Genomic DNA, 26,985 nt, shown 5'->3' with positions numbered 1-26,985 from the left:
ATTCGCATTTTACTAACTTTTTAAGGCCCAAATAATGAAGAAATACATATTTCAAATGTCCAAAATATTTAAAAGTATTTTGATTCTTTATGAAATATTTTTGGTAAGGTATTAAAAAGAATTCTACAATTTTTCGCATTTCCCATTACAAAATTGTGATAAAAAAAAAAATGAATATCCCATTAAAAAATTGTTTAAATTACAAAAAATAATAATATTATTTAAATGAATTTAAAAAAATTTCAAAACTAAAAACAAATTATTTAAAAATTTTCAAAATTAAAAAAAAAATTAAATTGAAAAATTTCAAAATTAAAAAAATTATAAATAAAAACTAATTTTAATTAAATGAATTTTTAAATATTTTTTTAATAGGAAATGCGTTAAAATTTTTACGCATTTCCCATTAAAAATTTTTTTAAATAAAAACTTAATTTTATTTAAATTAATTTAAAAATGTCATAACTAAAAAAACATTTAATTTAAAAATTTCAAAATTAAAAACAAAATATTTTAATTAAAAATTTAAATTAAAAATATTTAAATTAAAAAAATTATAAATAAAAAATTAATTTTAAATTAAAAAAAAAAATATTTTATTAAACTTAATTTAAAAATTTCAAAATTAAAAAAGAATCATTTTAATTAAAAAATTTAAATTAAAAAAGATTATAAATAAAAAACTAATTTTAATTAAATTAATTTTTAAATATTATTTTTAATAGGAAATGCTGTTTGATGTGAGCCAGTGGGATCATCGGTACATATTTCTTCAAAAATTATGCCGGTGAGAACGAACATTATCGCGTCATTATAACCGACTATATGTGACCTGGTCTACGAAAAGGGAGCTAAAAATAATCGTCAGTTTCTCGTTATCTCATTAATTGTTCTCCTTTTTTTGACACCTAAGCCCCCTTTCCGTAGACCAGGTCACATATGATTTCTGAAATTGTAGCTAGTGATCTCGACGACATTTGATTTCAACAAGATGGCGCCACTTCTCACACATCACATTAATCAATGGATTTATTGAGATAACTTTTCGGTGAGCAAATAATTTCACGTTTTGGGCCGATCGATTAGCCACCAAGATCGTCCCATATCACACCGTTAGACTTTTTACAGTAGGGATATGTAAAGTCTAAAGTCCATGCGGACAATGCCGCTTCAATTCAGGCCTTAGAGCAAAACATCACGCGTGTCATTCGCCAGTTAGCGTCGAAATGCGCGAACGAGTTATCGAAAAGTGGACTCAAAGGGTGGACTATCTGAGACGTAGCCTCAGTCAGCATTTGAAAGAGATAATCTTTAAAAAATAAATACCAAAAAATGTTCTTTCGAATAATAATAAACACTTGCCATCAATTTTGAAGTTTCTGTGATTTTTTTTAAGTAAGAAATCACGAAATAGATCGCCCTTTATATTCATTTTTTGTAATTCTAAAGTTTTTTCTGCATATAAAAATGTTTGCTCACATCTTGTTGGAACTTAAGTGCCGCATAAATACATATACCTAGATATACATACATATTTACATAATATATATACATACGTATACGTATTACGTAATATATATACGTATATACACAATAATACAAACATACTCTTCAGTTTACTCTAAATAATCCATTTGAGTATTTTTTCCGCTTTCATGTGAAGCAAGAAATTATGAAAACAAAGCCAGTGCAAGAACTGAAAACAGCATTGCTTAAGTGGAAAACATTATCATGAGTTATTAAAACAAATATGGTTGCAAAAGCAAAGGCAAACGCATAAACAAAAATGAAGTGCAAAAACGCAAAAAGGATTTTTCTATCTACCTGAATGTGTAAAAAGATGAGAACTTAAGTAAGTGCCTTTTGATGGATGTAAAAAAGGAATTTGGCACGCACACACATATCTATATACAATATTATATAACAGCGCATAAATATACATATACCTCAATGGACATATAAAGAAAACAGGTGAGTTTGAGCGGCATCAGTATACTTATATGTCTGTATGTATTCCTGTCTGTTTGCTTCACTTTATGAACTTATAAATGCATTAATTTTAATATACCACAAAAACTTATTTTAATCGTATGGAAATATAACTCAAAGCAGTACTTATGATTGTAAGAACTTTTGAGTATATATTTAAAATCATTTCGATGAGAATGTAAAAAGTATATTTGTAAAAAAATAAAATTGCTATCTATTAAAATTAAAAGCATAAAAGCATTGGACGATGAGCACATATCATAATAATATAAAGAAGCATGTAAGGAAGGGCTAAATTCGGGCGCAAACGAACATTTTATACTCTTGCCACATGCAGGAATTAAAGCCAGGGGAATACCTTAAGGTGTAAAACGTCAAACAGAGGATCGGAATCCAAGCAATTTTATATACATATATACATATATAACTTGACCGACATAGGTAGGTAGGTAGGTAGGAGTGCAGCCCTATCGGGCTCAATTAGCACTTGATGTGCCATTTTGACGCACTGTTCGTAGAACCTCCTGTATCTGCTATTACGTTTCACCTTATCGCTCAAACCATTTTGAGGTTTCGATGAAACTACTTATGTCCGATATGCTTTTAGTGGAAATCCATTCAAGGTTTGGTGCTGGATGGATTCCAAGTATTTTGTGTAGGATCTGTGCTAGAGCTGGGCATTCGCAGAGAAAGTGGAAGATTGTTTCCTTGTTCCCTGCTACTCCGCAGCCACGGCAGATGTCGTTGTAGGGCATACCCATTTTGGATGCGTGTTCCCCAAATGGCCAGTGCCCTATTGTGGTAGCTGTTACGCTGTAAATACTTTTCCTTGACCTATTTAATAAGTCGTTGGTTCTTTTCCTGTCATATGTTTGCCATAATTCTTTAGTTATGAAGCATTTTGTAATGTTTTTCCACCTGTTATTTGCAACTTGTTGAAATTGTCTATAGATCTCTGCTTTGATCGATCCTAGCGGGCTTGGTATTAGTTCCGCCTCGGATTCGTTGAGGAAAGCTCCTGCCTTTGCCAACTCGTCTGCTTTTTCGTTACCGAAAATGTTCCTGTAGCCGGGAACCCAGATCAAGTTTAGTTGGAGCTTGTCTTTTATTGAGCTTAGTGCTCTCTTGCAGATGTGAACTAGGACTGGAACTGGAGTTTGTCATGGGTGAAGACAAGGCCAGGAGCGCCGCCTGGCTATCCGTAAATATAGTTGCTTTATTTATATTCCCGCGGTTTTCTAATAGAGCTTCGCAGGCTTTTTCTATGCCTAGTACTTCTGCTTGGAAGATGCTAGCCAAGTTCGGTAGACGTATAGAGAGAGATATGCCAAGATCAGAGGAGAATACCCCCGTGCCTACTCCGCAGTCCAGTTTGAACCCGTGGGTATAGACTGAGATGGTATCCTCTTCTACTATTGAACCTATTCTCCATTCTCGTCTAGATGGTATCCTCACCTGGAAGTGTCTATTGAAGTCCAGCTTTGGGAGAATGTTGTTTGATTTATTGACCGACATATTCGGTATAAGGTTTATTTGAAGATCATTATATGTAGTATATGGGAGTTGGCGTAGTTTCGACCCAATTTTATCTATTATCATGCCATATACTAAAAAGTGTTCTCTTGGTTTCATTAAGGTACCTCACATACAATTACAAATCACATGGATTTAAGTCAGCCGAATGTTAGAAATTTATATATTAGTTATATAGGGGTTGGGCCAAGTTTTCGCTCAAATTTATATATTTTAAGCACAAAGAAAAACTGTTATGAAAAAACAGGCTCTTTTATTTTCATTGGGACAACTCAAATATTGCCGATATATGCTACATAAAGTCATCCGAAAGTTCGAAAAACTTTGTATTAGGTATATGGGGGCTCAGTGAAGTATTGGTCCGATTCAACTCATTTTTGATACATGGAAATACTATTGCCGGGAAAGAACTCTCTTTAAATTTCAATTGCATAACCCTCGCATTGACCAATATTTTCGGTTATAAGTCAATTATGGATATGTGGACCCTACATATTAGGTGTCGAGGGGTTTGAACAGTTTTGGTTGGATTTTTGGTCATAAAGTGGCATATTTTAATAGACAAAGGAAATATGAATATGAGAAGAATGTTACGTACTTAATTTAGTCAAAATCGGTCGGTCGGATCTTGAGATATGTGATTTCACCAAAAAGTGAAAAAGTAATAATTTTTACTGACTTTTAACTTTCAAATAATTTATTTTTGTAAAATTATGGTTTTGCTTTTAAATTATTCAACAAATAATCGATTAATTTTTATTTTTCAAAAAAAGAGAACTTTTGAAAATTTATTTATTTGCATAATTAGGTGAAATTATGAAAAACGTAAAGCAAAATTACACAAAAAATAATAATTTTTGCTGGCTTTGCAAACTTTGGAATTTAAATTTTTTCGCAAAAATAAAAATTACATATTTTAGAAACCATACTTTTAAAAATTCGATTATTTAATTTATTTTCAGTTTTATATTAAAATGTTATATTATAAAAATGTAGTTAAACAGACAAAAATAAGTCTTAATTTTTAAGTAGTATTTAGTAAAAAAAAATTATTTTTTAATATTAAAAAATTCCTAAAAAAATTAAGTTTTTACTATAAAAATTATTTTTAATAAATTTAATTTTAAATAAAAAAAATTGCATTAAAATTTTCATTTAAAAACTAAGGCAGACAATTGAATTTCCTAAAATAGTATATTTATTATAGCAGGGGCGGATCCAGGGTGGGATGGTTTGGCGAACTGCGGAGGGTTCCCCACCCAAAAGTTAAAAGTTATACACTATTTTCGTCATAAGTTACACTCCGCGAAGAAAATGACTTTGAGTTGCAGGTAAAAAATTATGTATATTATTATAAAAAGTTTAATTTGCGTCGAAAATTTTTCTCATGGAATAACCGTACAAAAAACCCATAATAAAAAATTAAATCTATTATTTTGGCAATATTTTATATTTTCGGGCAAAATTTAAATTAATTTTGTTTTTTATTTTTATTTAAGAAAAAATATATATCTACATACTATATTCCAAAAACATATGAATTATTGGCACTAGAAGGCTTTTAAAAACTGTGAAAATATAAAGGAATGCATAGAAACTAAATATTAAATTATGAAAATTAATTCTAAAAAATATATTGTATATGTGCTATAAGAAAGAAAGAAAATTTTTACAAATTAAAGTAAAAAAAAAACAAAAACTGCGATTTTTAAATTTTCACAAACATTTTGAGGTTATGTGAAAGGGTGTTAATTGTTAATTTCGACTTAGAAAGGTAAGTTTAACAAATTTCTGGAAAGAATTTTTCTTGCACAAAACAATAGTATAGTAAAACAAAAAATAATAGTAAAAAAAAAAAAACAGAAACAAAAAATTGTTTGAAAGGGTGTTTCACATAACCTCAAACTTAATTGGAAAAAATCCGCTTTTAATTATTATTTTGAACATAGGAAGGTAAGTTTACAACAAAATTCGAGAAAAAACAAATTTTTTTATATACAAAATTAAAGTAAAAACCCCAAAAACTGAGTTTTGAACTTTCTCATATACATACATACTTATTTGAGATTAAGTGTTATTTTGGACACAGGAAGCTAAGTTTACACGAAATGTTGGGGAAGAAAAAATTGGTTTTAAACAAAATTAATGTAGAAAAACGATAAAACTTGGTTTTTGGATTGTTCCCAAATTTTGTAGGATATGTGAAGGGGTGTTAATTGCTATTTTGGAGCTAGGAAGATAAGTTTACACCAAATTTCGGGAAAGAAAAAATGCTATTTTGGACATAGGAAAGTAAATTGACACCAAATTTCGTAAAAGAAAATTTTTTATTTTTACAAAATTAGAGTGAAATTTTTTCGAAATTTTCATATAAATTTTGAGGTTATGTCGAAGGGTGTTAATTGTTATTTTGCATATAAGAAAGTAAGTTTACAGCAAATTTCGAGAAAAGAAATTTTTTTTATGTAAAATAAAAGAAAACTTAAAAACTTCGTTTTCTGAAATTTTCATATAAATTTTGAGGTTATGTCAAAGGATGTTAATTGTTATATTGGACATAAAAAGGTAAATTTACAGCAAATTTCGGGAAAGAAATCAAAAACTAAAATTTTTTGAATTTTTCACATACATACATATGTATATTTTGAGGTTATTTGTATAAGGTTTTTATAGAAAAGTTGTAGATCTTTTCATTGCCTACGACTTTGTCATATGACTTTTGTCTATAGCACTCTTCGTTTTGCCAAAAATTGATATAAACTGTTTTTAAAGCTTAGAAGTTCAACCACGTCCAAAACTTTCCTTTAGCTCAGATCATACGTAGATTATTTTTCCTTTCATTTTTGTTATTTTATCTTGCGCTTCTAATGGCCTTCCACCTACTACGAACTTTTTTTTCGTATCCTTCCACCTACTACGAACTTTTTTTTCGTATCTATTCAAAAATTGTTTACCTTAGCCTGCATTCGGGGAAAAGGGCACTATAGATGTAAGCTCGCGGCGCAATGTTCATCTAAATATCTTATTTGAGGCAATTAAACCAGAAAATTTTCAACTTAACGCAAAAATAATGTAATCCAAGCGCTTATCGAGAAGAAAAATATATTTTTTTCAATTATAATTTTTTATTTAAAATTAATAAGCCTTTAATACTGCTATAAGCTAGTGCTTTTGAAAAAATATAATATTTTCGAACAATTGAACATTGCTTTTAGCAAATTAACCACCAACAACTATTTTGTAATTGATATGCTCTGTTTAAGGCTACAAATAGCCAGCTAGAATGCAACTAATATTTATATTATTAAGCTAATTTAAGTAAAATATGTACATATGTGTGTATGTGCATAGCTGCCGATGAGCCTCTGCATAGCGAATGCACATTAACTCAAATTTAAGTGTGTTTTATTAATAACAAAGATAAAAGAGAAATTACGCTACAACAACAACGTGCAGCAGAAGCTTACTAAACATTTGCACTTGCTGCGAACCACAAATGTTACGCCACTACTGCTACTTGCCGCCTCGCCGCTGCTGCTGCGACGACGATGAGTTAATTTTCCACTCTACGAAAAATCACATGCGTTGTTGTTGCTTTGTAAAGCTTATAAGAAATTGCTGCACGACACAGGCGAGACTGCGGTGGCGACGACGGGCACAAGACGACGGCGGCGGTGCCGGGGTCCTGGCAGTGACTTTTCGGTCAGTAATTAAACGCAAACAAAAGGCAAAATCAAATCAGCCTGAAAGTTGAGGCACTGACACAGGCACACGCACACCACCGCACGCACACGCATACTGTACACGTAACGGTGTGACCTTCCAAGGCGTGAGTGAAAGCGCTACATGCGCCACACATGTGTGTGAGCGCGATAGCAATAGTAAAATGGAATATTCCAACTGTGGAAATGGTAAGGCAAAATGCCAATTGGAAATATTACTTCTCACATTGGAATAACTGCGAGCACGCTGTGTTAAAGTGCGATAGCAGGCACTGCGCAGGCTATCACACTCACGCCTTACCGTTTGATAGCATACAAAGATGGCGCAGACGAATTTTGCTTGCCGAGCAACCTATTCGCTCTGGTACACAGTGCGCCTGTGTTGTTGTTGTGCTAGTATATATGTTGCTCTTGTGACTACTGCGGGCTGTTGGCAAACAGCAGACACGGTGTCAGCCTCCGCTCAGTTCCGTTTGGTACTTTGCTGTGCGCGTTGTTTCGAATTCGTGTTGTGCTGTGTGGCGTTGAGGCAAACAACAGCCGTCGCTGTCGCAGTTGGAAAAAGACACCAACCACAACGCACGTGTAACGCGCACCAAGTGAGACGAGTTGCCGTACGAAAAATATATACATGCATATGGCTGTGCACACTTAGCGGTACGCAGCAACAAAAAAGTGCCAATTGTAGTGATTTTTTTTCTTTGTGGCTGCTAAAGACAAGTGAATTAGTAATTAAAGCGGAGCAAGCAATAAAAGACGTATTTTCAGTGAAAAAACAAAGAAACTGCTGCAAAAAGTGACTGTTTCAGTGCAAACTGATATGAGGTAAAAAGCTTAGAGCATGAAAAGTGAAGTGAAATTTTTTTTATTATTTTTTTTTAATTTGCAATGCAAAATGGAGTTCTCCAGAACAATACTTCAAACCAAAAAAATTAATAAAAAGTACAATAATAGTCAAATAAATAAATATGTACATAACGAAAAAAAGCTATATGAAAAATTTTGTAAATAATTAATATAAAGTTCTGATATACTACAAAATAATTAAAAAAAAGCGTAAAAAAACTTATAATAAAAAATAAAATACTTGTACTATTTTTTGTATAACAAAGAATAATTAACGCACTAACTTACTAAAAAATATAAAATAAAGTTTTGATATAATAAAAAAAATACACAACAAATTTAACAAAAAATATAAACATTATTTAAATATATTGATATATAAAATCTCCAAGAAAAAAACAAATAAATAAATTTTAAAAAAATTACATCAAAATGTATTAAGTTAAAATAATATTACAGAGGTATATAAAACGTACAAAAATAAAAATTAAATTTCGTTATGTAAATAAAATTATTATAAAATTACATTTAAAATAGCAAATATTAAAATTGTTAAAAATACGGATTGAAAATATAAAAATTATTTAAAAATAAAATTATTACTAAATGTACACTAAATTATTATGGAACTCGCTTATTATTAATATAAAAAAAAAATTAAAAACAAACATTTTTCAAAAAATTAAAAAATTGAAATAATAAAAAAATAAAAAGTAATTGAGCTGAAGAACTCAAGAACAATTTTTCAAGAATGATTCATTTCTTCGTTACTCGGCAGACAGCTGAAGAGCGGACGCAAATATTTTTCAACTGCTAAATATTTTGACAACATTTCACAATTCGAAAGTTTAACACAGCAATATTAGAAGTGCATTAAAAATAGCATAGATTGCATTCAAACAAAAATCACGCATTTAAAAAAACACTAAATGATTTATAATCTATCATAAAATGTGTAAACTTAACCCAAAGCAATACAGCAAATTCATAATAGTAAACAGAATAGAAAAAAAATTAAAACTGTGACAAAAAAATATAAAAAATTTCACAAAAATTGCACAAAAATCGTAATTTAGCAAAAAATAAAATAAAGTAGAAATTCTTTGTCTTGTGAAAAGCATCAGACACAAAGACAATATATTTTCATATTCAATACTTCATATTGTCACCCAACGCTTACTAACGTAACATTGTGAATCAAAAAAAATTCAATTTCGATTCTTTGATATTCAGCAATATTTTCGTATGGTTGAAATATTGACTAATAAAAAGGTGATAGCGCCTGTGAAAAGAGCTTTAAAAGCAAGGGACAATATGCGAGCATTTTAAAAGCATAAATAAAAACGAAAAATGTGAACATTTGCTAAGTAAATAGCAAAAAATAATTAAATAGTTAAAATAGAAATTTCGATAGTTATACATTTTTTATGTCAAGAAAATATCTGGTGTCACTATAATATTTACACTTTGAGTATTTTGAAAAAAATGTTTTGAGTAGTAACAGAATTTTTAAAATTTTTAGGACATGTGGATGTTGTCATTTTGAGCAAGAAAATTTAGTTTTTTGCATATGAGGGAATATTATAATATTATATACAAATACTTGCCATTCTTATTTTCTCAATTGGTCCTACAAAATATTTTACCAAAAACTGTATAACCGCTTTGAATTATTCCGAAATTTCAAAATATTTTCGCAGTGATTATTTTAATATATTTAGAAAAAAATATAATTTTAAATCTATTTTTAATATATTTTTAATTTTCTAAAAAATATTAATTTAACATTTTTTGTTAAAATTTGGAAAATGAAAACTATGATTGAAATTTTTTGTTTTTAATTATTTATAATTCCACACTCACCAATTTTCGTTAAATAGGCGTGCACAAGTTCTGAAATGAAACATACGAAATTAAAATTTAAATATACAATTTCACTTCACAAAAAATTGTATTTAAAAATTATGCAATTTTTTATTTTTTGCTAATTTTACTATAAAATAAATAAATTTTTATAAAATAAATTGCATCTGCTTAAAATTGAACATAATATTTCACTTAACAACAAAATATGTATAAATATATGTAAATATCTTTAATAAATAAAAATAATAACAATTTTAAGTCATTAAATAATTATTAAATAGATTTTAAAAAATAAAAACAAAAATTAAAAAAAAACCGTTTACAACAAATAAGACAAATAAAAACTAATAATTTTGTATGAAAAAAAATAAAAATTAAAATAAAAAATACAAAAAATAATATACATAATAAATAATTTTGTATGAAAAATTAAAAATCTAAAAATATTACATACAAAAAATAGTGTAAATAAAAAACACACAACACTTAAACATCACATTAATTATGCAAATTTAAAATCAAAATAAATATTTACTCAAATACATTTTCAAAATTTAAAAATATTTCTGTTTTAGCAACCAGTTCATTAGTGCAATTTAAATCGAACAAAACGCTTAAGCAAATATGACAAGAAAAAACTGCAGTGAATTTTAAATATCACAACAAAACTGCGGTGGAACACTCCAACAAAATAGTAAACAAACGAGTAGTGCTTGAAAATCCACAAACCAACAACACGCTTAAACAGTTACACGCGCAACAAATTTGCCGTCGGCAAAAATGCAAGCAACGAAAATGCGCACGCCCTTCGCCATACAGGAGATACTCGGTTTGGGTGTAGGCTCGGCGGCTGCGGCTGCTGCCGCCAACTATCAGCAGGCGCAGCAGCTCAGTCAGCAGCAGCAGCAGCAACAACAGCAGCTGCAGCACAGTCAGCAGCAGCAGCAACCATTGCAATTGCAACAACAACAATCACCTACTTCACAAACTCAGCAGCAGCAACAGCAGCAGCAGCGGCATAGCAGCACAACGACAAATTGCACACCACCACCGCCCGCCGCTACACCCACCGCCAACGAATGCAATAATGCACCACTCTCACCTGCCTCTTCGCACGGTCGCCCGACACGCGATTCCCGTTCCATATCGCCCGATGTGACGCGTCTGTCTGCGGCGGCTGCTGCGGCGGCCGCTACCGCGCACTGTCAACTGCCTATTTTCAATCCAGCTAACTTTTATGCAGCAGCCGGTTATGCCGACCATGCGGGACAGCTGAATGCGGCACATCATCACCACATGACGACGTTGGCAGCAGCGGCGTACTTGCGTGGCTTTTTGCCGCCGGGTTTCAGCACGCCGCATGAGTTTCGCGGACACTTTCAGCAGCATTTTGGCAGTCAATTTGCGGGTGAGTGAGATATTAGACTTGGGTATTATTTTTAGTTGCAGAATTTTTTTTTATGTGAAAAATGAGTTAAGCGACTTTCGGGCACAAAGAAAACTTTTCCTCAACGTGGATTGACGCATATTTCTGATTTTCGACTACTTTGTGCGATCTATCCTTAGATCACACTTTTATTTGAATCTTTAACCGCAAAAGGTAACGATGATATGAAAATATAGCTTCAGAAGTTGTGTACCGAAAAACGGATGAACCATTTTAACGTAGAAACCCCAAGTAAAGCCTACGAGCACTCACTTTAACGAAAAGTTAAATAGGTTCTAAGATAATCAGACTATGTACTAGAAAACATAAGCAACCAAATCTTTAAAAAAGTTTTCAAATCCTTTAGAAATAAGCTTAAAACCGCTTCCTCTATACTTTGTCCAGTCCACTCATACAGTGGACAAAATATCCAATCATACCAATAAATATTCAAGATAAGCTCACCAAGCTCAACAGATCTGATCTAACTGAAGTTTTCTACAGTTCAACGCTTCTCTCAAGTGCTAGTATTAATGATGTAGTTGAATTAGATGAACCCCAATATACAAACTTCACGGAAAATCTTGGACTGTAGACGTTTACATGTTGGCTTGATAGCTTAAAAAAGTTATTTCGAACTTAAAGTCCGAGAACGGAAGTATTTTTAAGTCTTTAGTTGATATTAGATAAAAGATATCAACTGCGGACAAAAGGTCTTCAAAACAGATTATCAATATAGCTGCAAACTTCTACGTTACTGAGATAAATGCTCGAAATTCTTTAATCCGAATCAGGGACGTCGAGAGAAAACCGGTGCCGGAGATGATTGTAGGTACTTGTTGGAGAAAATAATTTGCAAAACATTGTTGCGAGCGCCCTGAACATTCCAGACCCGGCGGAATTGTCCCCGATCTTTACCACTCTCTGCCTCACTATTCCGAATACAACAGTTTTTGATGAAATAAATAAAAAAAAGAAAGTTTTAGATGTCTCACTAAGCACTAGCAAGAAAAGAAACTAAATCAACCTTTATCTGTGAATCAAGCTTAAGAAGCTTGACACTGAAAAGTGGAGATTCAGACTTTCAAACTGGTCCGAAGTACCAATAGGGGCAATAGAGTTCATCAAAATTACCCGAATCTGATACTCCGAGCAGCATAATACGCAGAAGACTTTAGTCTGGTTATGGCACTATTTGAAGCTATGTATTAACAAGAAAAGAGGGTTTATGACACCACACATAACCTTGATACAAAGAAACCAAGGGATTCCTAGATCCACACAACTTTGCGGCATAAAATATCGGAAGATTCAGCAACAGTGGCCCACTGTCACTCTCTATTAGCTCTACAGTGACAGTGCTTAAGAATCCTAATTTAAAAGAGATAACCCCACTACAGCCCCCGTCCGCAGGCACTTGCAAGTGCAGAATCGCAACAATGTCGAGCTGACAAACTAAGGCGGCATATAGGGGGAGAAGCAGTGGATAGGCATGACCATAAGTGCAAACGCAGCTAATTAGAAATCTTAAAAGACACTGCGGGAGCAGCGTTGGCGGCGCAGAGCCGTTGTAGAGCCAGCAGGCATGCAGCAAAGACTTTGGCATATTAAGCTGAGCATTGCGTTATTTTTGCAACTTTTTTGCACAATCGTGCTTTTTACCACTTTTTCTAGCTTTTTTTTGTTTTTGTTATACTCATATATAACATTGTTATTGTGTTAGCCACACATAAGATCCATTGGGTGCACTTGAACGAGCCTCAATGTCTATGTCTTCAAAATGTCTGTGGATGTGCCTGTGTGTGTAAGTAGTGAGTTCGCCTTTGAGTTCGTTGTTGTTGTTGTTGTCGCTATTGTTGTTGCTTTTTGAAGACACTGAAGTAGGCTAACTTAGAGAAAACCACAACAACAGAAACAATAGCGAAAGTGCAATGCAAAAAAAAAAACAAAAAAAAGTAGCACAATAACAACAACAATACGTGTAGGCAAATGAGCACAAAACACAAAAACAACAAGTTGGAAAAGCAACAATGTCTGTTGTTGTCATGGAATTTTAGATACAAAGCACAAAGCAGCCTATGAATACTCTTCGGAGAGCTTATGAATATGAGCTGCAGCGCAAAAGGCGCAATAGTAGATGGCTCGGCTGGCTCGCCGGCTGTCTGGCGCGCGAAAATGCGCACGTCTACATCACCAAACATGAATACATACATACATATATACATATGTATGCATATAGTTATGTATGCGACTGCATGTGGGTGCTGCGGCGTACGCAGCCAAGTGGTAATGACGCCGGCGTGACTTGGCTCGGCTTGACTTGGCTTGAGCAGCGCCTCTAATAAGCCTCATATGTCGCATTTAGTAGGCGTGAAATTGCTTGGATGAGTGCTTGTCGCAAATTTATGAATAAATACAATATAATATTATTTGCCAGAAACTATCTGCTTGCGCGGAGGGCACAAGGCGCCGAAAAAAATGTATGAATCTTGTAAATTGAGATTCTGTCGTTGAAACAAAGAAGACTAATTTTTAATACTGCAGAAAGTTAGGTTATGTCAGGTGAGACTCCGTAGCGCGCAGTTTATTAAAAGAAGAAAGAAGAAGAACTCCAAGTTAACCGAAAGTATAAGTAACGCTACCGAAGATGCCTCTTTTGAAATACTAGATAAAATATTAAAGCTTAGCCCAAATGAGACACAATCTTATAACAAAATAACCTCGAGAGGCAAAATTAAAATTTCTGGTTTCACAAACCACGTGGTACAGTCCATATAAGTGTATTATGAAAACCGATTTACACACCAAACTCAATTCCATAATGTTTCTAAGTTAAATCCCAGAAGCCGCTGAGTGCATTCAAATTTTAGCGTAGAAATGATGTTTACATCCTCAGGATCTCAATTTTTTCTGAACCAACATGAAGTCTGGAAGTTTTTAAGTCTGAGTACCGAACTTAGACGGATTAAAAAAATCGTAATTTCAAAGTCAAATTCGTTTCTAGTCTTTTCTCATCATAGTCTATCCTGTTGCTGTCAGTCTACTAATTAAGAAGTCTCCGAGACTAAGATCGTCGAGCTCGGACTTAGAGCATGTCATATTTCGAATCTTCACTATAATCGTGCCTGATGTCAGTAGTCAAGTAGTCAGTAGGTGCAACACCAGATTCCGCAACAATGACTCCAGATGATCTAAGTTACCTGTTTCAACTGAGCTATACAACCAGTACTCCAGATGAACCAAGTCACAACCTGAGATCAGCAGTCAGAAAGAGTAACACCTGATTCCACAACTATGACTGATCCGAGTCTCACACTGAAGTCAGTAGTCAAAAATATTAGCACCAGCTCCATAACAATGACTCCAGCTGAGTCTACGCGCATTAAATTGAGACCCGTGTTTCTGTTTATAGAGTATTCAAAGTGTTTGGATCCAAAGTTTATAGCTGGGATTTCACATTTTAAGGATCTGGTCATAGAAGTCTATAAAAATTAGCTTTGCAGGTTTTTCAAAGTATTTACTAATGTGTATTTACAGCCAAATTCTATCCAGTGTAATGGATAATTCGACTCCCAAGAATTAGAATATTAGGACTGTAGTGTGCAGAATATCTAACAGTCCAAAAAAAAAAAAATATTATTTCAAAAAGATATGGAGAAGAATAAATGAGTAAGTTATCTGAGTTCTTTATTATTAGTGCTCAAACCTTTAGATCACAAGTCGAAATACCGAAAAGGAGCTGGAGCTCGTCAACAGTGGAGTATTTCGCCTGCAGATCAGGGATCCATCGAGTTGCGGTTTTAGGTTTCCATCGAGTTATTATATTATGACTCCCCCGAAGCCTAAAGCTCAGAACTTACGAGTTTCCAGGTAGCGCAAAGGTGCTGGAGTTCGACAGCGGGATAACAATTACTCTTGCATTTCGGTTATTGGAGATATGTATGTTGTCTTTCCATCGAGTTAGTATATTATGACCCCCGAAGTTGAAAATTTAGAGTAGCTTACGTGTTTGTAAAGAACCGAACTCATCTTGAGCCTAGGCTCAGCATTACAAATAAAGTTCGGTAAGTACCAGTTAAAGTCTGCGAAAAAGCTTTACTCCGCTCAACTAATTATTTTAATGAGCACAGCCACCTGCCAGAGTTGCCACCAACCAGGTATTTGCTAATTAAAAAATACCAACGCGTAAACTACAGACAACGAGCAGATAAGTAAAAAAAAAAGTATTGCTAACAAGCTGTGACTAATATGCACGGTAAGTATGCAACACCCCGCCAACCATAATTTGTCTGCAGACTGTCAGTCTGTTGGCTGACTGTCATTTCAACTAGCACACTGCTTATTAATCCAATCCAACACGCTGACATGCGTCAGTTTGCCGCTAATTAAGCAAATTAATATATCGATGTGACACAGCACACACACACACAACTGCCAAGCGCGAATATAAGCCAAGTGGTTCTGCAAGCGCAGTGAGGTGGTAACGGCAGAGAAGCGCCTCCGCGTCGTCCCAACTAGCCCCTAAAGGGTAACTTAATCAGCTATTTTCGCTGGATCCGCTAAAAATACACGCGTGTATAATTTTTACCGTTTCTGCTATCGAATATTTATGCCAGCTGGGATTTGTTGAAATTTATTTTCACCTGCCTGGCGTTTGCGCTAAAATTAACTACCACGTTGCGTCAACTAATATCTCAATTTCTCACTGTTACCCAAATTACCTGACTTTTTTTCGCTAACTTTAGCTATGAGTAAGCTTTTCGCAGCAGTAGTAATGTCGCACACGCTGCCGCGCCGCTGCGCAGAGAGGTGTGAAATGGTAATGTGTGAATTCATATGTGAAATAAGCATCCCAGCAGATTTTAGGATGATCGTTTGAGACCTCCTGGATTAATCCTTTGGGAGATATCCTATACTCTCTATTACTCCTAATACTCGTGTGTAAATACACGTAAAATTGTATACTCGCTTTTAACATTGCATGTCATTGGAACGCGAGTACTCCTTTTAACCTCCTAATGGAGATCTCTATGATTACTGCTATAGGAGATCTCTATGATTACTCCTAAAGGAGATCTCTATGATTACTGATGTAGGAGATCTCTATGATTACTACTATAGGAGATCTATATGATTAATCCTATATTATTTTCAACCTGCAATTATTTTAACAAAAACAAATTTTTATAATTTTATTTTTTATTAAAGTTCTTTAATTAAATGAATGTACATGAAATCTATTATTTTTTTGAGTTTGAGAAACGCCTTTTTGATCTTTGCCTCAAAGTCAGGGTATGAGTAATAATCTTTTAAGGCCTCTAAAAATTAAACTTGTTAAAAAAATAGATGACAAGAATTTAAGTTATGTATTACCGTAAAGAAATTTATTGAAAAGTGCATAACTCTTCAATGCAATTTTTTTTTGGCTCCATCCCAATTCACTTTTAAGAGCAGGGACTCCGCAATCACTTCATCCAAAATTTTTGAATGCCTTTTAGAGTACATTTAATTATCAATTTAAAATATTTTATACTCAATAGATATAAAACACTTACATCTGCACGCTTTAAAAAACAATTGAAATGAACAATTGCTTGAAGACAAAAATTAACAGTTATTATTTCCCGTTAAATTGTAATTTTTGAATCAAAAGTACGATTTTTAAGCTACGAAAAATTAAAAAATCTCCTTTATTGCTCCTAAAGGAGGACAAAAGGAGATCAATACTAAAATGAAGTAAAAAAAATCACAATAGAAGTATAAAATCTCCTTTTTTGCTCCTAAAAGATGACAAGAGGAGGTCAACACTAAAATAAAATATAAAAAAAAAACACAATATAAGAACAAAATTAAAAAATCTCCCTTACTGCTCCTAAAAGAGGTCAATAGGAGGGCTCATTCATTCCTCCTTTCAGGAGATCTCGCTTTTAAATCTGCTGGGATATGAGTTCAAACATACATATGCGCAGCGGAATTTGTTAGCTCATGGCTGGCGTTGAAGCGAAGTCGCTACTGGTTCGAGTCGGAAGGGAGGTGCCTAAACTTAGCGTGAATGAGTAGCGTGTTGTGAAAAAGAAACATGAAAAAATGTAAAACTTAAAATATCAACCATTTGGTGGCAAATATGGCGGTTCATGCGCTGCTGCTTCCAGCTAATGAGTAAATTGTGAGTACAACGACCTCTTCAGCGAATTAGAGGGAAAGGTAGTTATTTTTTTTTTTAGAAAATTACGCTCAGAAATTACTCAAACCCTGAAAGAGTAAGATATTATGTCTAACAAAGCTGGCAGGTGCTCTAGAGCTTTCAACTTGCTAGAGGTTGTTTAAAAGTGAAAGCTTCTGTAAGAGTTGCAAGCCATTATTAGCTCCCCAGGCTGGTTTTATAAAATGATAACTCTCAGAAATTACGCATTTATTGAAAGATTACGATATTTCAGCTACAAAAGCTGTAGAGCTTTAAATTTTCTTGTTATTGTATAAAAGTAAAATTTTCCACAAGACTTGCAAAGCCTTATTTGCTAAGCCTAGGTAATATTTCGGAACGCTTTTAAGCTGCCAAAGCTAATTTTATGGAAAAATGAGCTCCTAAAGCTGTTCTTAAAGAAGATAAACTCTCAGAAATAGCAATATAAAACTTGAAAAGGGCTCCAGAGCTTTCATTTTCTTGTAATTTTATAAAAGTGAAAGCTTCTTGCAAGCCGCTATTTATTAAGCTTAGACAATATTTCCAATAGATTTTAAATTTTTAAGCTCTTAAGATAATTTTTATAGAAAATTTAGTCTCATAATTGGCAGAAATACTATAAAAAACTTGAAAAGTGCTCCAGAGCTTTCATTTTCTTGTAATTTTATATAAGTGAAAGCTTCTCGCAAGCCGTTATTCACTAAGCTTCGATAATATTTCCAATAGATTTTAAGCTTTTAAGCTCTTAAGGCAATTTTTAGAGAAAATTGAGCCTCTGAATTGGCAGAAATACTAAAACAACTTGACTTGACTTCATAGCTTTCATTTTATTGTCATTTTATAAAAGTGAAGACTTCCGGAAGCTCTTATTAACTACTAAACTGTTATTCTAATAGAATTATGATTTATGAATTAACTTAAACGTTGAGAAAATAAGACCATTCAGCTACAAAAGCTGGCAGCTGATCAAACACTTTTTAAGTATTTAAGAAGTTGCAAAAAAGAGATAGCTTTTGCCAGACTTTTAAGCTCCTAAAGTTTTTTTTATAGAAAATTTACTTTCAGAAATTACTAAAGGTAGCTAAAAAAGCTACCTAGTGCTACAGAGCTTTTTCTTTAAGTGACTGTATTAAAGTGAAAGCTTTTGAGCGGGCTCTAAAAATTACTGAAATAAACTAAAAAGCTATCAAGGGCTCCAGAGCTTTTTCTTCACCTGGCTATGTTAAATTGAAAGCTTTTGTACGACTTTCGCGCAGTTAAAGCAGCATGCCAGTGCGATTGTAAGTCGTTTGTAGTCACATAGTCGATGCAATGCTTTAATTACTTCCAAGCCAAAAAAATAGCAAAAGAGAGTAAAGAAGAGTCTGACTGATAAAGAAGAATCTGCTCTCTCCTCTATTACCTACTAAGATGGTAAGACTTAGCGTATTTTTTTATTGGCTTGATAGACACCCCCGGATAAATTTGATGTTTTCAGCGGAACTGAGTTGATGCAAGAGCACATTGAGCTCCTAAAAGTCCACACTGTGCTAGAAATATATATCCAGGGAGCGATTTTTGCTCGAGAAGCAAGTAAAGAATGACATTCTTTATCAATTACTTCAACACATAACCCTTAAATAACAGTATTTATATTTTTCAACAATTATTAAAAACATATCTTCACCTCAATAAACCATATCATCAATATTATTGAAGAAAATGCAAAACAACCTCTCCGAAGTCGCACAAAAAATACACACTCTTCACTTTAAATGGCGAACTATTTAAGCATAATTGCCGTAAGAGCATAAACTTGAACTAATGATGTGCTTCGGCTGCTCACACGATAGTAAAAAGCGAATGACGACACTTTACAGCAATCAATATTTACGATTTGACACCAACGCGCAACGAGTCAATTGGTCAATTTAACGAATTTCATATGGAAAAAATTGCACTATAAAAAGCAACAAAAAACAAGAATTTGTGTGAAAATAAATATCAACAGTAAAAAAAAGTTGGAAAAGACAGTCATTGCCATACATATAAACACACGTTTACACACCTTCTTTTACACCATTCCGATTGAAGTGTGAACTAGGTATTATTATATGCCACTAATAGGGGTTAGTTGCGCTTAAGCATTTGCAACATATGTCAGCAACAAATTGTGCTATAATAATATTGACTCTTCCAACGGTGTAAAGGAAAGTCACGCAAAGAAAGTAGACAGCAATGCTGCTTTAAAAAAAAGGTCTGAAAAGTATACAACTTTTCCAACACTCGAGCGTGACCATTAGTAGGCTACGTTGTGCCCTTCGGTACGGTAGCAGCCGACACTTGAGCACAAGCAAATTGTTGTATAAACAGTTAGAAGAGTATAATGCAAGCACACGCCAACAACAATATACAAGATAACAACAAATTACACTGTAGAAAAGACACGCTTGCTGTTTCCTTGTACCTTTTCGCCTCAGCAAACGCAAAGGAAAGGTGTGAAAGCCGCATCTCATGATGCGCACTTCAACGCCTGTTGATAGATAGTGGCTTAAAAAACTGCTGGCAAAATAAAGGATAATAGTGGCAAAAGTAGCGCTTAATGCTGTTGCAGGGTGCACAATATTGTTAAGTAGCGGTAGTGATAATGTAAACCATTTGTTGTTGCTGTTTTGAGGATAGCTTGTGGCATTTCTTAGCTGTTTGCTGACATTGCTCCTGTGGCTGTGCTCTGTTTGGGTTGGAGTCTCGCTCGATGAGCACTCAAACGCAAGTATTTCGCAGTGCGAGCATTTTGCACTTGTGGCAGAGCAAATTGGCAGTGAAACTTGATATTTTTTCTATTTTTCTGTATTGATAAATCTAGTATTATTCAAATACAAAACGTACTAACTAAAAAGCTAAACATTTTTTTCGTTTTACTTGAAAAAGTAAATGCAACGATTTTTAGATCATTGAATTTCATGATTTTTGGAGTAAAGTTTATATTTGAGTCCATTTGAGCTGTACTGAACTATACTCGGTCTGTCTTGAAGACATAATAAAAAGTGCATAAGCTTTCAACGGGATTAGAAGATTTCGAAAATTTTATAAAAAGATTATGCTAACAAAATCCTCTTTCATGTATTCTTTGAAAGCTTTCTTCGAGCTTAGGGCTTATAACCTTGCGAAAGTTCTGTAAAAAGCTTTTAACTCGTCCTTTATAAGTTCTTCGTAAGCTTTCATCGTGCTTAGAAGCTTTCTTGGTAAGCTTTTATCAAGCTTTTGGCTTACAAGGTTTTTCAGTTTTACATCTGGACAAAGCATCCGATCGAATTTTTATTTTAAAGCGTTCTAGAAACTCACTGGTTAGGGAAATTGGATCAAGATCTTCGCAATCTGACCCTTAAAGTCACCCTTCTTGAGAGTTTAGTGGAGTTGTTCCTTTGTTTGATTTATAAATAGCTTTTATGTTTATTGTAAACACCTTTAAGCTCTCTAACTTTGGAATAAGGACAAATTCGGATGCTAAAGATATTTCAGGGATCTCTTAGTTAAGTTGTCATCGAGGTCATCCAACGATAGACCTAGGAAATGTGCCGTTTCGACAAGGTCGAACCACAGGGAGAGAGATGTCAGAGGTGTAGGTTTAACTGGGCTTGGAAAGAGCTGGTTAGAGTCATGCGAGGACCCGTTGCATGCTAGACTTATGTTTGATAAGTCGAGGTCGGTTCTGGATAAGTAGGCATTTAACCTGCTACTGTATCCAGAACGAAACTGCAAAAGGGTCACTAATGAACTCTTCACCTACCATGAGTGGTGGTTTGACTCCAAGTACGCCTTACACTGAGTGGGAGTCGGTGAAGGTGTTTATGGCTCCACTGTGAATGGCATTCAGTGCATGTCTGAAGTTAATTGTGTACCAAGTCTGGTCGGCGTATTGTCTTATGTCGTCGACGTAGTTGAGGAAGGACCTCTTGATGCCCCTAAGAGGCAGTTCCCTTCAACTGAGAGCATGTGAGCCTCATGAACAGATGCTCGATGAGAGACATCAAGAGCCATCCCGTAATAGTCCGGGCTGCAGTGTTCTGACATGTCTGCAGCTTCCTCGTCAGCGTTTCTCTGAATTTAGGCGACCATATTGATGCGGCGTATGGTCAGCTCTTCTGCTTACAAATACACAAGGTCTATACAAACAGCAGAATATGCTGAGCAACTCTTAAGGGGTAGGCAGCATTAAAAGTGTTCGATGTAACTGTAAACACTTAAATTCAGGCAACAAACACATTTTGAGCGCCTCAATATTTTACTTCAAACGCTGTTTTTCTTTTCCATTCATTTCTTTATATATTTCTACGATCTTCACACCTTGTTTGCACGCCTGGCAGCTGATACTTCACCCACAAACCACAACAATTGGCAAGTCCTCATTTCCTCTACAAAAACACTCACACGCAACTACTTAAGAGAAATACGCATGCGATTATTGCTGCAATTAGAGAAATAAATGTGTAAAATTACAAAAATTAAGTGGCGTGTATTTACATTACAATCAGCGACAGCAAACGCCTACTGTTTGCCACCTTTTTCACACCTCATTTCACCGGGCTATACTCCTAACGCGCATACATACATACATACATACATGGACGACACACACTGTGGAAACGCCCTTTTCAAGCGCAATTTTCCTTTCCTAATAACGAAAACAATAACAACAGCAAGCTGGCACCTGAAAATTCAGGAGCACTACAGAATATATACGTATATATACATATACTCTTAAGGATTTGCAGAAATATAAATACATAGGTAAGAGAGTATGTGTGGGTGTGCTCGCCAAGACACTACCACTACTTTCTGCTTGTGGTTCGCCTTTATTTTCGGTCGCCAGTAATTTTCACAATTTTCCTTTACTTTTTGCGGCATATCCTTGCGGATTTCTTGCGCCTCTTTGCTGCGGTCGTAAGTGTGTTGCGCTGCAATTACAGCAGCTATACAAACTCATATCTGCTTTACGTGCATGCATGAGTACGTAGCTACTAGAGCGTCCGGATATCCTTCTTCCTATGCTTTCCTGTAACATTGTTCTCACATTTAATTTGATTATATATTGCTTTTGTTGTTGTTGACTGTTAAAGCTGCTGCAATTTAAGAAGTTGGAATTGTTTTGTGTCGCACATTGTCCCCAGAGACAGAGTTGCAGAGCCGTAGAAGTCAGAGTGAAAGTGTGGTTATGAAGGTGAGGTAGAAGATTGTTTGATTTAAATGGAAATTAAAAGTGAATGGGTATTTCAATTTGCAGGTAATAAATGTTTAAGATGCTGCGTTTTTTACTAGGAGGCGTTAGCGGGTATTGAGAAAAAAGTATCTTTTTGAAGATTGAAGATTGAAGTATTCACTGTTAAACCATTTCTCTTGATGCAGTGGGTGAAGACTGGCAGAAATCAGCACCAATTTTCCAACAATGATTTTTTGGAAAAGTTTCGGTTATTTTTTCAGGTACTAATTCGTACACTTTCGGTTATTCTTGTGGGTATAGATACTAATTTGAACACTTTGGGTTGTTTTACGGGTATAGATACTAAGCTGTCGTCATATATGTAAATAATACCTAGATCTTAGGCAGACGCCAGAAGTAATTTACAAGTCCGTTTTAGTCAATAACCTGAATGTCAGACAAACTGTCTACAAAGACTTGAGATAAGTCTAACCACATAATATTGAAACTTATAACCAAAAGAGTGCAAAGTTTCTCAGCAAATCTATGGCAAAAATGTATGACTCTTCGGTCGAATTTCAGAAAAAATTAGCGAAAGCTGCTGAGTCGTAACCCTCGAAAAGCTTACATCAAATAAAATAGATCGTTTCCGGTTAGAGGTTGAACAAATACTGAATATATGAGTATGAATATGTGAAATACTTTGGTTACAGGAAATATAATAAAGAAAAGTTTCATTGGTTCAGAGTACTTAACACAACTCTGACCTAATATGACCTTCTTCTTCTTTATTGACGCAGACACCGCTTAGGCGGTTTTAGCCGAGTTTATAGCAGCGCGCCAGTGGTTTTTCTTTTTTGATTGGCACCAATTGGAGATTCCAAGTGTTGTCAGATCCTTCTCCACCTGATCCTTCCAACATAGTGAAGATCTCCCTCTTCCTCTGCTTCCTCCGGCGGATACTGCGTCTACCTACTATGAACTGCGTCTTTAAATTTAAAAATAGGATATTTCAAAATTTGCAATATAATCTCGAGTTAACAGACAGAAACTGCAAAAGACTTCAGGATACGAATGTGAGCTCTTCGGTTGAACTCAGATAAAATGGCCTAAATCTTTAGTGCATAAGTCTTAGAAAAGTCTAATTCGAATCAAAAATATAATCTCAGTTCAGAAACTGCGCAAAATCCAGAACTGTAGATTTGTTAAAATCAAAAAACCAAAATTATAAAAAGGTTTCTTTCGAACGGGAGTCATCATTTCAAAACAAATGACGCCTTATTTTTGGGATCGAATGAATGAACATTGGAGTAATATATCAAACGACGAAAGAATTCTATTGAAAGAGACAGGCGACGCTTATTCAAACTTAAGGCACTTTAGATCACTCATATAAAAAAATGATACTTTCTTCGGACAGTGGTGCTTTTCAATGTTTGAGCCGATAATTCCAGTATGTATACATCAATTGGTATTCCTTATGAAGCTAATTTGCCCAGTAGAGGATTCTATGGAGCCCACTAAAACCATAATCTGACTTGGAGTCGATCAGTTGGTTAATACAGGAATATGAGTATCCTGAGATTCGACATCTAGATCGACAGATTATAAGGACTTTATATAACAGATGGACTTCCTCATTAAATCTATACTATTATTTAAAATTGTATCAAGTCTACTGAAGTCTATAACTCGTCTTTTAGCGAAACCAAGAACTTATTTTAAGAATATGCTTGAGGCCTGACACCTAGATCGACAGTTCTGCAGGGATGGAGGTGTTGCGAAAATTGTTCCTCAATAAATCTGCTTTAATAGACTAATTTACCCGCGAGAGTGTTCCGCTGTCGAGTAAAACTCGACCATTAGCGAGCCAAGAACTTCTTACGAAATATGAACTTTTTTAAAGACGATTTTTAGATCGAAAGCATTGCTAAGATTGAGTTGCTTTAGGTGGCTAGAGTTCTAATAGAACTCCATAAGTCTTATCTGAGAGTAATTGCTCCTACAGAGAATTCGATCTAATCCACTGAAGAATACAACTCGACTTTGGAACAAAAGTTACTTATTTAAGTAATAAGAGCATATGTAGATCTTAAAAAGTCTAGCAACTTTCTTCCTGGACCATCTCATGTTAACACCCGACTAGTTACCAACGCTACACTCGAAACCAATGTTTTGCCTCCGCAATGCCAACAGCTGTTTCTTAGAACTTCGAAGCGATCTTGAAGCAGCTTTAAAACCTTCCCACATTTTGCAGCTACTGTGTTTTGATAACACTTCACTTTTGTATTTTATAATTTGTTGTTTTTGTTTTTTTGTTTTCGCTTACCCAACAACAACTACAACAACGGCTGTAGTTGTAAGGTCAGTTAATTGAAAACCAAAACTACACAAAGAAATACAATTACAAGTAGGATGGCAGAGCATGAGACACGCTTCCTGGAAATAGAATCTTGTTAAAATTTTCTAAACTAAATGAAAATTTAATACTCACTAAATAAACAAGCGGCGAAAAAAGAGCGCGAGTGATGATGAGTTTTTGAAGTGTTGAAGTGGCCCAGACAGACAGGAATTGTATGTGAAAATATGTACATATATACATACATACATACATACATATGTACATATGTCTATATAATAATTTATATGCAAGTGTGTGCATAGCAGTGGCGAATGGCGTATGCGCGCAACAGCAATAATAGCAACAACAATAAATTTTGTCTAGCTGACTGTCAAGCATATACACATTTAGATTTACATATATATATGAATATGTATATAATTGTGCTGCATGTGCACATAACACGATTGGGCAGTCATAAGTGCATGTGGTAAATACTAGCTGAGTGTCTGTAAGTTGATAGTCGAATTATGAGGAATTATGAAAATTACCATATGGTACCTTGGCCTGCCAAGTAGTGCTCAAATGCAACACTGTTTTTATTTGCTTTGAGGTTATAAGCCACTTCGGTACAGCGCCTGCAAATACTTAGTTAGCTGTCAGCAGCTCATCACTAGACAAATTCTATATTTTGCTGCACACTGCAACTGCACATGCTTGGCGCTACCTTATTTGCTTTGCACTTGAGAGTGTGCGCACTTCCTAGAAATATATTTGTGGGGAGCGTACCTTTTATTTATTTTTTCAAATTTTATATGTTTTCTTTTTTTTTTAATTTTATATTTTACATTTATTTAATGTGTATATTTTACATTTTTTTTAGTTTTCATTTTTAATTTTTACTTTTAATTTTTTAATTTCCATTTTTATATTAAGAAAAGTAGAAATTTCTTTAAGTTTTTTTAATTTTAAAAATTTTTAAAACTTTTTTGTTTACAGATTTTTACATTTTGCAATTTTTTTTAATACTTATTTATTTTTAATATTTTAAACTTTTTATTTTCTCCTTTTAAATTTTTTTTCGTTAGATTTTTTTGTAAATTTTAATTTTTTTACATTTTGCGATTTGTATTATTTGTTTTATTAACAGTTTTTTATTTTTGTTTTAAATTTTTTTAGCTTTTTTATTTGTGGGAAGCGTACTTTTTATTTAATTTTTCGAATTTCATATTTTTTCTTTATTTTTTTTAATTTTATATTTTTACAGTTATTTAATGTGTATAAGATCGGAATTTTTTTAGTTTTAATTTTTAATTTTTAATTTCCATTTTTATATAAAGAAAAGTAGAAATTTCTTTTTTTTTTAATATTAAAAAATTTTCAAATTTTTTTTTTACAGATTTTTACATTTTACAATTTATATTTTTAATACTTATTTATTTTTAATATTTTAAGTTTTATTTACACCTTTTAAATTTTTTTTCGTTAGATTTTTTTGGTAAATTTTAATTTTGTTACATTTTGCGATTTGTATTACTTGTTTTATTTACAGTTTTTTTATTTTTGTTTTAAATTTTTTTAGCTTTAGTTTTAAAACAATTTTATACATTTTGCGATTTTTATTATATTTTTATATATATTTTTATTTAATTTTTACATTTTAATTTTTTTTTAGTTTTTAGTTTTACATTTAACTTATGTCATTTTAATTTGTTCAGTTTTTATTTATTTACTTCAAAATTTTTTATTTCTTATTTTTTAAACTTGAAGATTTTTCATTTTTTTATTCCTTTTTTAATTTTTATTTTTTGTTTAAATTTTCTTAATTTCAATTTTTAAACTTTTAATTTTAGTTTCATATGTCATTTTATTTACATAATATTTTATATGTTTTTTATT

General features: G+C 33.4%; 1 protein-coding gene across 1 annotated transcript in view; it reads left to right on the top strand.

Moving 5' to 3' along the window:
- Positions 1-7,729: 7,729 nt before the first annotated feature.
- LOC120775765 (muscle segmentation homeobox-like) overlaps positions 7,730-26,985 on the top strand; it is a 65,592-nt gene continuing 46,336 nt past the window's right edge. Inside the window, exons 1-2 of the mRNA XM_040106098.1 lie at positions 7,730-8,069; positions 10,532-11,364. Coding sequence (XP_039962032.1) covers positions 10,737-11,364 — 628 coding nt within the window. The 5' untranslated portion in view covers positions 7,730-8,069; positions 10,532-10,736. The remainder of the gene's footprint in view (positions 8,070-10,531; positions 11,365-26,985) is intronic.

The sequence above is a fragment of the Bactrocera tryoni genome, chromosome 4, assembly GCF_016617805.1.
Source record: "Bactrocera tryoni isolate S06 chromosome 4, CSIRO_BtryS06_freeze2, whole genome shotgun sequence".
NCBI lineage: Eukaryota > Metazoa > Arthropoda > Insecta > Diptera > Tephritidae > Bactrocera > Bactrocera tryoni.
The sequence above is the reverse complement of the archived record's forward strand: the minus strand, read 5'-3'. Positions and strand labels throughout refer to the sequence as shown.